The sequence below is a fragment of the Hypanus sabinus genome, chromosome 3 (genome assembly GCF_030144855.1).
Source record: "Hypanus sabinus isolate sHypSab1 chromosome 3, sHypSab1.hap1, whole genome shotgun sequence".
NCBI lineage: Eukaryota > Metazoa > Chordata > Chondrichthyes > Myliobatiformes > Dasyatidae > Hypanus > Hypanus sabinus.
The window spans coordinates 37,573,203-37,588,806 of record NC_082708.1 but is presented as its reverse complement, the minus strand read 5'-3'; the positions used below and the strand labels follow the sequence as shown (position 1 = coordinate 37,588,806).

The following is a 15,604-nucleotide window of genomic DNA, read 5'->3' as shown; positions in this document are numbered from 1 at the left end:
GGTACTGTCTAGATCAGAGGTTGCACAAAACTGTTTTGTCTGAAGCAGCAGAGGGAGGCCGAGGAGATATCTGATGGAGTATAATAACATTATAAAATGCATAATTATCAGTTGATATCTTTCTCACCTTAGAGCCCAGAAGTCTAATACTTAAATGAGACTGGTAATTTCAAAGAACATGTACAGGGCAAGTCTCCCCCCCCCCCCCCGCCCCCCCACCCCACACATACACACAAAATGGTGGGTGCCCGGATAGTGCTACCAGAGGCCAATATAGGCTCTTGAATAGACACATGAATGTGAGGGAAAAGAGGGATATGGGCATTTTGTAGGCAGAAGGGATTAGCTTTAGGCATAAATAATTAGTTTAGTTCAGTACAATATTGCAGGCTGAAGGGTTGTTCCTATACTGCGCTGTTCTATGTTCTAATATTAAAGTTTATCCAGACCAAAATACTCTTTCAGATAATAACAGATTACACATCCTATTCAATAAATGCAGATTTCTCTAAGTGCAAGCAGTTAAACCAATAAAACAATCAACGATTTTTTTTTTAAATCAACGAATGCATTTCAAACAATTGAAACAAACTTACCGTGATAGTGTAGATTTTCCAGAACCTGGAGGACCACGCATAAATATAAGCAGTTTATCTCCAACAGCTGGATTTGTAAGTTGCTCTGCCTGTTGATATTGCTGACACAAACTGGGCTTTAACATAACCTGTTGGTGCGTGGTATTTTCGAGTGGGCCATAGTTGTGAAAATATCTAGACTGTATCATACAGTTAATAGGCTGTGTTTGCAAAATATTACTCTCATTTTTTCTCGAAAATGCTATAATGTTAGCATCATCAATGTAACTATTACTTAGTAGCATTTGGTCATATGAAAAAGGAGGTAGCCCACGTGGTAAGACATTGCATCTTTGATCAGCAAGTGGTGTATTGAACCTTGGCAAGGGAGGTCCTTGAGGCCCTATGAAAGTCTGTGGTTGGTTCCACTGAGATCTTGCCGGGGCTAGCATGTCATTCCAATGTACTGAATAGGGGTATTCAGTTGTTAAAATTTGTGAATGTGGGTCATTTAATATTCTAGATGTATGCTGCACATCTGCAATTCTTCTGCAAGCCTTAATAGTTGTATTTAATCTATTATTCATCATATCTTCATTTTCTGCTGAACCCTGTGGACAATCCACAGATCCATTTGCAAGCAAGTCAGTCTCGCTTTCAATCTTTTCCAATTCTTGATAAAATAACTTTAATTCATCTTCAATTTCAGATGAGTTTCCAGGCACAGTAATACTCTTCTTCTCTTTATATGGTGTTGTGTCCTCATTGAATATAGAAGCAGCTGACAGTTCTTTCTCTTTGTTATCTCCCTGAAAATTCTGATTGCTGTGTGGTGTAGGACCAACAGTTTCAGTTTGTTGGTCAGCACCATCTGCTTTTTCCTTCACAGTCAGTTCAGAGTTGCTTTCAATTTCCGTATTAGTGTTCTCTGTTTTTTGTCTTTTAGAACTTGGACTACTTTCTCCATCACTCAATTCGAAAGACTCTGTATTAACCTCAGAACCAGGCATCTACAAACATGATGAATGATGGTTAAAAAGTGGAAACAAGTTTCTACTAAGTATTATCTTATAAGATGTAACTTATAAACTGTATTGTTAAAAGCTTATAATTACTCACTGCCCAACGAAAAAGGAAGAACCTTTTAAATGTGAAAAATTAGTACTATTTCAGTTTAAATCAATCATTTGCACAAAAAAATGCCAAAGGAACAGTTTGAATGCTTGAATGCACAAAGCCAAACTCTACAAATTTTTATTTTTCAAATTTGAAGTTATTCAGATTTCAAGATAATTTATTCTCCTTTCATTCCTTAATTGTGTAAAAAGGATATATTTTTTCAATTCTTAAATTTCAAACTCATGGGCAATTTGTTCATGTTTCAAACTGTCAATTGTCAAGAAATATGCATTTGATTTTTGAATCAGAATACCATTTCAAAGTTCAAAGTAAATTTATTCTCAAAATATATATATGCCAACATGTACAACCCTGAGAGTAATTTTCTTGTGGGTAATCAAAGTACAAGCAGCACAACAGAATCAATGAAAGGTTGCACACAACAGGATGGACAACAATCAATGTGTGAAAATAAACCCCAACAAATTGCAAACACAAAGAGGAGGAGAAAAGAAATAATGATAAAGAAGTAAAAAATATTGAGAACGTGAGATAAAGAGTCCTTGAAAATAAGTCCACAGGTTATGGGAACAGTTCGGTGATGGAAGAGTGAAGTTATCCCAATTCAAGAGCCTGATGGTTGAGGGGTAGTAACTGTTTCTGAACCTAGTGGTGAACGTTCTTCCTGATGGCAGCAGAGAGAGTATGGCCTCAATGGTGGGCATCCTCACTAATGTATGTTGCTTTCCTGTGATAGCATTCCATTTAGATGCGCTCAGCAGTGGGGAGGGCTTCACCTGCAATGGACTGGGCTGTATCAGTATTTTGTAGGCTTTACCATACAAGAGCACTGGTGTGTCAACAATTTGATGCAAACTTATCTTCACTAACTTATTAGAAAGTAGAAGCAATGTCGTTCCTTCTTCATAATAGCACTTATGTGCTGGACCCAGGACAGATCCTCTGAAATAACAACACTGAGCAACTTAAAATTGCTGACCCGCTTCAGCTCTGATTCCCCAAAGAGGACTGGCTCATGGGCCTCCAGTTTCCTTCCTCCTGGAGTCAATAATCATCCCCATGGTCTTTGCTGACATTGAGAGATTGTGTTATGGCACTACGAAGCTAGATTTTCAATCTCTCTCATATATACTGATTTGTCACCACCTTAGATTTGTCAAAAAACAGCGGTGTCGTCTGCAAATTTAAATATGATATTGGAGCTGTGTTAACCTCAGTCATAAGTAGAAAGCAAGTAGAGTGGGGGGTGGGGGGTTAGTACACAGCCTTGTGGTGTACCCAAGCTGAGAGAGATTTTGGAGGTGATGTTGTTGCTAATTCGAATTGACTGTGGTCTGTAAGTAAGGAAATCCAGGATCCAGTTAGACAAGGAGGTACTGAGGCCTAGGACCTGAAGCTTATTGATTAACTTCAAAGGATTTCAAAAAGTAAATATTTCTTGCTCTGCTATAAATTCTGCATCTGCTCTGCAATTGAAAGTCAGGTAAGCACAAGACAGGTTATTAGTTTAGCAATTTATTTTTGATTATTAGGAGTAAGTTAGAATAAATGTTAGAATACAGGTAAACAGATATGTTTAAAAACAGTAGTTAAACTAGCCAGAGATAAAATAGAATTGCTTCTTTCCACCATGTATGTTGCGGACACCAGCCCTGATGACTTATTAATTCATCTACATGTGGAGTGAATACATCTTCAAAATTAAAAAAAGCAGAAATGCAAAGCTTCCTTTTACCAAACATGTTCTGCCATACAATGAAACAAAATTCTACATTAATTAGGTCAGACAACATCGAAAAGAGGAGGGAAAAAGAGCTTAGGTTCTATTGTTCCTTAACTTTTAAGGCTAGAAATAGCCAGAATTATGCTAGTTAAAAAGGGTTAAAGATTGTAAAGAAAGTGAGGGGAGTGAAGGAGATAACAAAAGGCAAGGTCTGTGATCTTGGAGGCAGGAGAAAATAAATCACAAAAGGGATAGTAAATCAAGCAAATGCGGTAGGTGCAGTTTAAATAATAAGAAACATTTACTTAAGAGTAGTCCAATCACAAATAAGAGAAAATCTGCAGATGCTGGAAATCCAAGCAACACACACAAAATGCTGGAGGAACTTAGCAGGCCAGACAGCATCTATGGAAAAGAGTACAGTCAATGTTTTAGGCTGAGACCCTTCAGCAGGAAGACCCTCCTGCTGAGTTCTTCCAGCATTTTGTGTGTGTTACTTGTAGTAATGGTAACTTGATTCAAATCAAAAATCATATTTCTTGTCAGTTTGAAACATGCCAAAATTGCCCATGAGTTTAAAATTCAGAAAATTCAATATGCATTTTTTCATTTTTACACAATCAAGGAATTAAAGAAGAATAAATTATTGAATAACTTCCAAATTTGAAAAGTTTGGTTAGACGTGATCTATCTGAGGTCTACATTCATGCAAATTTACTTAAATTGCCAAAATATGCAATGATGTTAGAAAGCTGAATTATAAATTGCAGAAACGCTGTCAGGATTTGATCAACGCAATGTTGGGTCTTGAAGCCTGTAGTTCACATGGTTAGAAGAGGCATTATCTTAATGTAGAGATGTAAAGGGAAAATGTAGTGTTTTGGAAGTTTTTAAATAGAGGAAACTGAAACACAAGAGATTCTGCACATGCTGGAAGACTAAATAACACACAAAATGCTGTGGGAGCCAAGCAGGATAGGCAACATCTATGGCGAGAAATTAACCTTGATGATTGCTGCCTGATCAGCTCAGTTCTCCCAGGATTCTATTATAGGAAATTGAAAACTAACTTATGCTGAGGGCACAAATGTCTGCAAAGACACAACTGCGTACAAACTGGCAAAAGAGTGGCAGGTGGAATTTAGAGAGTAAATTCAAGTGGAATATAGAGAGGAAATTCAAGGTTAGTAGTTGAATGAAAGGATCCCAAAAAGAGGTTGGAGTGGGTGCTGTTGTACATCAGACAAAGACAGTTTGAACACAGTAATAGATTTTTAGATAATAAAAAGGAAAACAAGAAATGTAGTATTAGTGCAGGAAAACGGTGCCAAGGTAAAAGGTCAATAATAATCTCACTGCATGGCAGTGCAGGCATGACAGACTTAATGAGTGATTGTTTATTTATGCATCATTGTGTAATCTGAACAGTTCTGAATTTTTCACTCAAGGATACTCTTGCTAGCAGCAGTCCAGGAAGGTTCCTGTGATGAGATGTTTGTCCTCAAACTTGTGAGGAGGGAAAACTCAGCAGAATTAGTTGATGCGTCCATGAGTTTAGTAAAATAAAGAGGCATTGGAATACGGAGTCTGACAGGAAATATAGCCTTGGAGAAAGAGTATAGGACAGGTTGAGAACCCTTTACCCAAAATGCTTGGAATGAAGTGTTTTGTATTTCAGTATAACAAGATAGTTTTGGGTCACCATCATTTCCAACTCTGAATTTATGTACTTCTGGTAGGCAGTCTTTGTCTTACACTTGTTCATCACGTGTACTGATGGAGCCATTCAGTATGTTAGATTTTCATCAGTAACAATCTTGGCAAACTCATCAATGAATTTTTCTGCTGCGTCATGATAAGCAAATGCTTTAATCTTTAACATATAAAGCAGTGCTTTTTCTTAAATTTCTGCAACCAGCCAGATGAATATTCACACCTTCAATTTTCAGTTCATCGTACAGATCTTTGCGTGTTTCATGATCAGCATACCAATAAGTGGCAATGGTTCACTCCAACACAGACAAATCCAGTCTTTCAATACACAATCCAGATCTTCACTCATTTTTCATTAACTCCTGTTCATTACATATGAGGTCACTTCTCAGAAGCGTGTGGTGCGCAAAGACCTGTGCAGCGCCTGGGAACCTTCCAAGCACCATGTGGAATTTACCATTTGTGACATAATGTCAGAACCCCAAAAAATTTGAATTTTGGAAGTTTGAGAATTTTCAAAATTCAGAAAAGGGGTACTCAACCTATATTTATGGTCTAAAGATATAAAGCTTAACATTTGTGAATAACAAGGCTAACACATATTGTTGACCCATAGACAAAGATTAAAGCTCATGGGCAATACTGCACATAGAAAATGGAACATTCTCATAAACAGTTCCAACAAAACTCAACATTAGCTCCAAGCTCAAAAGAACTGAGACCAATGATCAGGCTAGCAAACCAAAAGGAAAAACAAAGTGATCTGCTTATCCCAACACAGGCGCATTCTGACTTGCTGAGTGAGGATTTCAACAACTTTCTGTTTAATTTCTGATCAGCCCTGATACTATACTGGTGGTAGGCTGTTAGAATATACTTACTGTATCTTTTATGTATTAGATCTAAAGAGGAGGCAGAGAACTGAAGTGATAATCTACTGAACAGTGCACTTTATAAACGAATGTAGTTTTCGATTACCAATTAATGACAAATCAAGCTCTTTTGAAGTGTGAAAACCATAGCGAAAAAGACGTCTCAAACAAACAAAAGGCATATATTTTCTTCACGGACAATCTATGAAAGACATAGACTTAGACATCTGATACAAGGAACTTTGAGGCCGTGGCCCAACTAAAACAGAAGAAACGTAATATTCCGGGACTTCGTTTCCTCAAAGCAGATTCATCTTTTCCAGTCAGTTTCTCTGTAAAGCAATGCGAACGAGAACCACAATCACAAATTACAAAATTCATAGCTAATTCTGGAGTACGTGTGTTTATAATCCTCGAGCACTGACTGGGGCGTCGTAACAAGGCCAAAGCTTCATCCTTTCACATCAATATTTCCGTTTTCAACTAAATAAGCTAAAACAACAACAACAGAATACCAACGGAGTCAAAGGTAAACTCACCGTTACTAAGACAAGTTTATGCGTGAAAATCCTTTTTTTAAAAAACAGCCTTTTATAACATTGCTCAAATTCGACGTATCACAGCGGAAAATGGCCGACCTGTCAGCGTCATTCGTCAACAGCATGCTGGGAGTTGTAGTTCATTTTCACCACTGTGTCACTGTATTAACATGCTAATCAACCATGCTGCTAAACCCTACAGACGTAAGAGCCTGCAGGTGCTGGAATCTGGATCAACAATCTACTGGAGGAACCCAAGCAGGTTAAGCATCATCAGTGGGAAAAATTAACTGTTGATGTTTCAGGTCAAAACCCTGCATTAATCTTGAGTTTTTCCAATAGACTTAAATTTAAAGTTAAAAGTAAAATTTATTATCGGAGTCACCCCATACAGTCCCCAGATTCTTTAAATATTTAGCAAATCTGTAGAACAGTAACTGTGAACAGGATCAATGGACAACAAACTGTGCAAATGGAAATATAAATAAATAGCAATAATGACGAGAGCATGAAATAACAAGATAAGGAGTCCTTAAAGTGAAACCATAGGTTGTGGGAACACCAGAAGAAGAATGTGTGTAGTTATCCCCATCCGCTTAATGGTGGAGGGGTAGCAACTGTTCTTGAACCTGGTGGTGCTAATCCTGAGGCACTTGTACCTTATACCTGATGGCAACAGCGAGAAAAGAGCATGGCCTTGGTGTTGAGGATCTTTGATAACAGATACTGCATTTCTATGGCAACATTTCATGTAGATGTGGTCAATGTTTGGGAGGGATTTACCCATGAAGTACTGCGCTGAATCCAGTACTTTTTTGTAGGATCTTCTGCTCAAAGGCATTGGTGTTCCCATACCAGGCCGCCATACTATCTGGTAGTGACTGCAACTCTAGCTCCTTTACCATAGAGCTGGATAGGGATAGGAGCAGACAATTTGGGAAAACATTTAATTAGGGTAGGAGGAAATATGACGCTATTAGGTAGGAACTTGGGAGCATAAATTGACACCAAATGTTTTCAAGGAAATGCACTGCAGAAATGTGGCAAATGTTCAGGGAACATTTGCATGGAGTTCTGCATAAGTTATGTTCCATTGTGGCAGGGAGAGGATGGTAAAGTTAAAGAACCAAGGTATACAAAGTATGTAAAAAATCTAGCTAAGGAGAAAAGAAAAGCTTACAAAAGGTTCAAGAAACTAGGTACTGCTAGAGCTCTAGAAAATTACAAGGTTGCTAGGAAGGAGCTTAATAATGGAATTAGGAGAGCCAGAAGGGGCCATGAAAAAGTCTTGGTGAGCAGGATTAAGGAAAACCTCAAGGCATTCTACAAGTATGTGAAGATCAAGAGGATGAGCTGTGTGAGAATAGGACCAATCAGGTGCGATAGCGGAAACCTGTGCACAGAGTCGGAGGAGGTAGCAAAGGTACATAATGAATACTTTGCTTCAGTATTCACCAGAGAAAAAGACCTTGGCAATTGTGGGGATGACTTACAATTGACTGAAATGTTTGAGTATATAGACATTAAGAAAGAGGATGTGCAGGAGCTTTTGAAAAGCATTAAGTTAGATATATCACCAGGACCGGATGAGGTACAGCTACTTTAGGAAGCAAAGGAGGAGATTGCTGAGTCTTTTGCAATGATCTTTGTATCATCAATAGGGAAGGAAGGATTGGAGGATTGCGAATTTTGTTCCCTTGTTCAAGAAAGTGAGTAGAGATAATCCAGGGAATTATAGCCCAATGAGACTGACGTCAGTGGTGGGCAGGTTGTTGAAGATCCTGAGAGGCAGGATTTATGAGTATTTGGAGAGACATAATCTGATTGAGGATAGACAGCATGGCTTTGTCAAGGGAAGGTCGTGCCTTATGAGTCTGATTGAATACATTGAGGATGTAACAGAACACATTGATGAAGGTAGGGCAGTGGATGTAGTGTATATGGATTTCAGTAAGGCATTTGACAAGGTTCCCTATACAAGGCTCCTTCAAAGAATAAGGAAACATGGGACCCAAGGAGACCTTGCTTTGTGGATCCAGAATTGGCTTGCCCACAGAAGGCAAAGGGTGGTTGCAGGTGGTTCCTATTCTGCATGCAGGATGGTGACCATAGGTGTTCCATAGGTTCTGGGACCCCTCCTCTTTGTGATTTTTATAAATGACCTGGATGAAGAAGTAGAAGGGTGGGGTAGTGAGTTGGCTGATGACACAAAGGTTGGGGGTGTCGTAGATAGTCTGGAGGGTTGCCAGAAGTTACAGTGGGACATCGATAGGATGCAGAACTGGGCTGAGAAGTGGCGGATAGACTTCAGCACAGATAGGTGTGAAGTGGTTCATTTTGGTAGGTCAAATTTGAATGCAGAATCTAGTATTAATGGTAAGATTCTTGGCAGTGTGGAGGATCTGAGAGATCTTGTGGTCTGTGTCGACAGGACACTCAAAGCTGCTGTGCAGGTTGACAGTGTCGTTCAGAAGGCATATGGTGTGTTGGCATTTATTAGCCATGTGATTAAGTTCAAGATCTGTGAGGTAATGTTACTGTTATAAGAACTTAGACCCCACTTGGAGTACTGTGTTCATTTCTGGTCACCTCATTACAGGAAGGATGTGGATACTATAGAAAGAGTGCAGAGGAGATTTACAAAGATGTTGCCTGGATTGGAGAGTGTGCCTTATGAGAATAGATTAAGTGAACATGGCCTTTTCTCCTTGAAGTGACAGAGGATGTGAGGTAGCTTGATAGAGGTGTATAAGATGATGAGATGCATTGATCATGTGGATAGCCAGAGGCTTTTTCCCAGGGTTGAAATGGCTAACACAATAGGGCATAGTTTTAAGGTGCTTAGAAATTGATACAGGGGAGATGTCAGGGGTAAATTTTTCACACAGAGAATGGTGGGTCCATGGAATGTACTGCCGGTGGCCGTGGTGGAAGCAGATACAATAGGGTCTTTTAAGAGCCTCTTAGATAGGTACATGGAGCTTGTATATGGTGTTGAAGCTGCATTTAGCCATACACAGGTATAAAGTGAGTAGAGGAGGGAGCTAAGTACACATCCCTGTGGTGCTTCTGTGCTGATGGAGATTGTGGAGGAGATGTTTTTTCCAATCCAAACTGACTGGGTCGGGGGTCTATAAGTGAGGAAATCCTAGATCCAATTGTACAAAGGGTATTGAGGCCCACGTATTGGAGTTCACTGACTAGTTTTGAGGGAATGATGTTATTAAATACTGAGCTGTAATCAATAAAGAGCATCCTGATGTATGAATCTTTGCTGTCCGGATGTTCCAGGGTTTTGTGAAGGGCCAATGAGATGGCATCCGCTGTAGATCTGTTGCTTCTGTAGGCAAGTTGGAGGGATCCAAGTTGAGGACCCTCTCAAAACATTTCATCATTGTGGATGTAAGCACCACTGGGCGATAGTCATTGACACAATTTTCTTGGGCACTGGTATGGTCGCAGCCTGCTTGAAGGAGGTGGGTAACACACACTGCTAGAGCAAGAGGTTGAAGATATCCATAAATACACCAGCAAGTCAGTCAGCACAAATCTTCATTACTCAACCAGGTACTCCATCCGGACTGCTTTCCTTGGATTCACTCTCTTGAAGGCACATCATCTTCAGATACTGAGATCAAAGGATCATTGGGAGAGATGGGGGTGGCAATGGTTCTTCCCTGTTCTGGTGGTCAAAATGAAGGTTTAGATTCATTTACTTATCACATATATATCGAAATATACATTGAAATATGTCATTTGTGTGAACAACCAACACAACCCAAGGCAGCCTGCAAGTGTCACCACCCATTCTGGTGCCAACCTATCATGCCCCACAATTCTCAGCAGAACATAGAAACATAGAAAATAGGTGCAGAAGTAGGCCATTCGGCCCTTCGAGCCTACACCGCCATTCAGTATGATCATGGCTGATCATCCAACTCAGAACCCTGTACCTGCTTTCTCTCCATACCCTCTGATCCCTTTAGCCACAAAGGCCATATCTAACTTCCTCTTAAATATAACCAATGAACTGGCCTCAACTGTTTCCTGTGGCAGAGAATTCCACAGATTCACCACTCTCTGTGTGAAGAAGTTTTTCCTCATCTTAGTCCTAAAAGGCTTCCCCTTTATCCTTAAACTGTGACCCTTCGTTCTGGACTTCCCCAACATCGGAAACAATCTTCCTGCATCTAGCCTGTCCAATCCCTTTAGAATTTTATATGTTTCAATAAGATCCCCCCTCAATCTTCTAAATTCCAGTGAGTATAAACCTAGTTGATCCAGTCCTTCTTCATATGAAAGTCCTGCCATCCCAGGAATCAATCTGGTGAACCTTCTCTGTACTCCCTCTATGGCAAGAATGTCTTTCCTCAGATTAGTGGACCAAAACTGCACACAATATTCTAGGTGTGGTCTCACCAAGGCCTTATAGAACTGCAGTTGAACCTCCCTGCTCCTGTACTCAAATCCTTTTGCTATGAATGCCAACATACCATTTGCCTTTTTCACCGCCTACTGTACCTGCATGCCCACCTTCAATGACTGGTGTACAATGACACCCAGGTCTCGTTGCATCTCCCCTTTTCCTAATCGGCCACCGTTCAGATAATAATCTGTTTTCCTGTTCTTGCAACCAAAGTGGATAACCTCACATTTATCCACATTAAATTGCATCTGCCATGAATTTGTCCACTCACCTAACCTATCCAAGTCACCCTGCATTCTCTTAGCATCCTCCTCACAGCTAAGACCGCCGCCCAGCTTCGTGTCATCCGCAAACTTGGAGATGCTGCATTTAATTACCTCGTCTAAATCATTAATATATATTGTAAACAACTGGGGTCCCAGCACTGAGCCTTGCGCTACCCCACTAGTAACTGCCTGCCATTCTGAAAAGGTCCCGTTTACTCCCACTCTTTGCTTCCTGTCTGCCAACCAATTCTCTATCCATATCAATACCATACCCCCAATACCATGTGCTTTAAGTTTGCACACTAATCTCCTGTGTGGGACCTTGTCAAAAGCCTTTTGAAAATCTAAATATACCACATCCACTGGCTCTCCCCTATCCACTCTACTAGTTACATCTTCAAAAAATTCTATAAGATTCGTCAGACATGATTTTCCTTTCACAAATCCATGCTGAATTTGTCTGATGATTTCACCTCTTTCCAAATGTGCTGTTATCACATCTTTGATAACCGACTCTAGCATTTTCTCCACCACCGATGTCAGACTAACCGGTCTATAATTCCCCGGTTTCTCTCTCCCTCCTTTTTTAAAAAGTGGGGTTACATTAGCCACCCTCCAATCCTCAGGAACGAATCCAGAATCTAAGGAGTTTTGAAAGAGAACAACACAACAGGAACAGAACTGAACAACAATGAAGCAAACACCTACACACACACAAAAAGGCCTCCTACAACAGGCCTCCAAACAACAATCCCAGGCTTTTGCATGCACTTTTTTTCTTGGTCTGTACAACTTAAAATCATTTCCAGCAGATACATAAACTTCTGGTATCCTGCACGGGGGTTGGTGGGGGAGAATGGGGAGGACATTAGTAGTACAAAAATATCATGATTTCCAGACTGTTGGATGTTATATTTGAAAATTCCTGCCAAACCAAAACTCCAACTGTCCGTTTCCATGAATTGTTGTTCCACACCTCGTGGCATATTCGGAGCAACCTTGCTGTTCCTTTAGCACTTGTCTGTTTTTTTAGCAAGTTGATAGCTCGATGCTCATCCCAGCATGGGTGAAAAGTATGCAGGGAGCCAGCCAGATTCAAACCTGGGACCACTTGCTACAAAGTCCAGTGCGGGTGCCACTACATCACCAGCCAGCTTATTTCTGTAAACAGGTGCTGGTTAATTCATTGAGTTCCTTCAGAATTTTGTGCATTGCTCCACATTCAAGCATCTGAAACCTAGAAATGCAGGGTGAACAGAAGGCTGCAGCTGAAGACTCAAGAGTAAAGACTCAAGGTCAGTCAAATTTCTGGAGCCCACTTAGCGTAGAAGCCAGGTCTTAAGGACCCCTATGCCAGATCAGCTCATTGAGGCCCATGTAATGTAATGTTTGAGAACTGCAAAATTCTGGTCCTGGACACCAATATTCAGCATGGCCATGGCAGGTCTCTCATGGGCTCAAAATGACTTTTGAAATGTTTCTTATAAAGAGTTGATATATGCCTAAGGAAATCTCCTCCAGCGCATGCTCTGGGTTCAAAAGGTTCCCAGGTAAAACAGGTAGCAAGAACAATAAGGAAATACATCCCAGACATGGAAAAATGCTTGCACTCTTGAGATTAAAGTATAAACAAATACTGTTTTGAATACACATAGCTTTCACATATTTTACTGAATTGCTCATATTGCTGATTTCAGACTAATTTTGTATAATGTTTTTACATCCCTACTTCACTTGATTGATGCCTGCTTGGAGCAGGTGGGTACCTCAGAATGCCGAAGTGAGAGGCTGAAGATGTCGATAACACTCCGGCCAGTTGATTAGTATAGGTCTCCAGAACTTATGCCATCTGGGACAGATGCTTTCTATGGATTCATCATCCTGAAGACACAGATCACAGGGTAGTCGGGGTCTGTGGGGCTTCATGAAGGTGCTACCATGTTTTGTCAGTCAATATGAGCATAAAAGGTATTGAGCTCATCTTGGAGTGAAACCTTGTTGCTGTTTATGCTCAATCACAAACAGGAGAAAATCTCCAGATGCTGGAAATCCAAGCAACACACATAAAATGCTGGAGGAACTCAGCAGGCTAGGCAGCATCAATGGAAAAGAAGTATAGTTGACATTTCAGGCTAAGACCCTTAGTCAGGACTACAAAATAAAGATGAGAAGTCAGAGTAAGAAAGTAGGAGGAAAGGAAGAAAACCCACAAAGTGATAGGTGAAACTGGGATGTGGGGGGAGGGGGATTAAGTAAAGAGCTGGGAAGTTGATTAGTGAAAGAGATAAAGGGCTGGAGAAGGGATAATCTGATAGGAGAGGACAGAAGGCCATGGAGGAATGAAAAGAAAAGTGGAAGGAGCACCAGTGGGAGGTGATAAGCAGGTAAGGAGATGAGCTGAGAGAGGGAAATGGGAATGGGGAGTGGCGAAGAGTGGGGCGCATTACCGGAAGTTCGAGAAATCAATGCTCATGCCATCAGGTTGGGGGCTGTCCAGATGGAATATAAGGTGTTGTTCATCCAACCTGAATGTGGACTCATCAGAGGAGGCCATGGACTGACATGTCGGAATGGGAATGGGAAGTGGAATTAAAATGGATAGCCACTGGGAAATCCCACTTTTTCTGGCTGAAGGAACGCAGGTGCTCAGTGAAGCGGTATCCCAATCTGCGTTGGGTCTCACTGACGTACAGGAGGCCGCACCAGGAGCACCAGACACAACATATGACCCCAACAGACTCACAGGTGAAGTGTTACCTCACCTGGAAGGACTGTTTGAGGCCCTGAATGGTAGTGAGGGAGGAGGTGCAGCACTTGTTCCACTTGCAGGGATAAGCACCAGGAGGGAGATCAGCCCGAAACGTTGACTGTACACTTTTCCATAGACGCTATCTGGCCTGCTGAGTCCCTCTAACATTTTGTGTGTGTTGCTGTTTATGTGGTGAGTTTTACTATGTAGGAGCAGATGCTATTTAAACCCTGATAACCATATAACCATATAACAATCACAGCACGGAAACAGGCCATCTCGGCCCTCCTAGTCCACGATAAGTTGTTGAGCATTTCTCTGTGATTAAAGTTTAGTCCAGAATTGCTACTTTGCACGTGAGATATCCTTCCAGAGGTCATACCTGAATCTCTTGTACTTCCCTGAATTGTTATCCCTAAATGCCACTGATCTAGCCCTCAGCAGACTGCAAATAACTTGGTTCAATTCAGAGCTTCTGGCAGGGGAAGACTCCAAATTATTTTGTGGTGAGACTCTTGTCCACGTGTGACTTTATAAAATCCATGACAACGGTGACATATTCATTCAGGTCTTCTGATGAATCCTTGAACATGAATGACCCAGTCCACCTGCTCAAAGCAGTCCCAGAGCCACTCCTCTGCATCTTGTTGTCCTTTTGTTGTCCTTACTCTGCTGCCCATATGCAGGTAAGAGAAGGAGATCTAGATGGTTAGATTTTCTCAAATGTGGTCAAGGGATGGATTATAGTTATTCTTGATGGTAGTGTAGCAATGGTTGAGTGTGTTGGGTCTTCTGGTGCTGCAAGTTATGTGCTGGCAGAAGCTGGGCAGACATTTCTTTGAGCTAGCCTGAACAATCCTCCTGAACTTTCCCCAACTTATTAAAATGGATTGGGCACTGGCACCTTGAGAAAAAGGCGCTGGCTGTCCACTCTGGTTAAGCCTCCCATAATCTGATAAACCTTTTCAAGTCACCTCTTATCTTCCCTCGGGCCACAGAGAAAAGCACTAGCTCGTGCAACCTTTATTACCCCTTAGCCATCAGGCTCTTGAACCAGAGGGAATAACTTCAAGACTGAACTGTTCCCACAACCTACGGACTCATTTTCAAGGTCTCTCCATCTCATTTTCTTGATATTTATTGCTTATTTATTATTATTTATTTTTTCTTCTTTTAGTATTTGCACAGTTTGTTGACTTTTGCAATTGGTTGTTTGTGTGTCCAATTGGGTGTGGTCTTTCATTAGTTCTATTCTGTTTCTTGTATTTACTGTGAATGCCGGCAAAAAAATGAATCTCAGGATTGTATATGGTGACATTTATGTACTTTGATAACAAATTTACTTTGAACTTTCATCTTTCCTTGTAAGACATGTTCTACAATTCAGGCAGCATCCTGGTAAATCTCCTCTACATCTTTTGTGAAGTGAAGAAGTCATAGTTTAATTAGTGGATGAATGATCCAGATACCCGAATTCAAATCCAACCCTGGTGGCTGTGCAATTTAAATTTAGTTAATAATATGGCCTTAAAATGGTACTGCCCAAAAATAAGAGATTGTTGTAAAATCTCAACTGGGCTACTACAAGTGATTAAATATGC

General features: G+C 40.7%; 1 protein-coding gene across 1 annotated transcript in view; it reads right to left on the bottom strand.

Moving 5' to 3' along the window:
- Positions 1-6,777, bottom strand: part of LOC132391214 (NEDD4-binding protein 2-like 2) — a 36,406-nt gene extending 29,629 nt beyond the window's left edge. The window contains exons 1-2 of the mRNA XM_059964119.1: positions 6,563-6,777; positions 597-1,585 (exon numbers count right to left, since the gene is read on the bottom strand). Coding sequence (XP_059820102.1) covers positions 597-1,585 — 989 coding nt within the window. The 5' untranslated portion in view covers positions 6,563-6,777. The remainder of the gene's footprint in view (positions 1-596; positions 1,586-6,562) is intronic.
- Between the last annotated feature and the right edge of the window lie 8,827 nt (positions 6,778-15,604).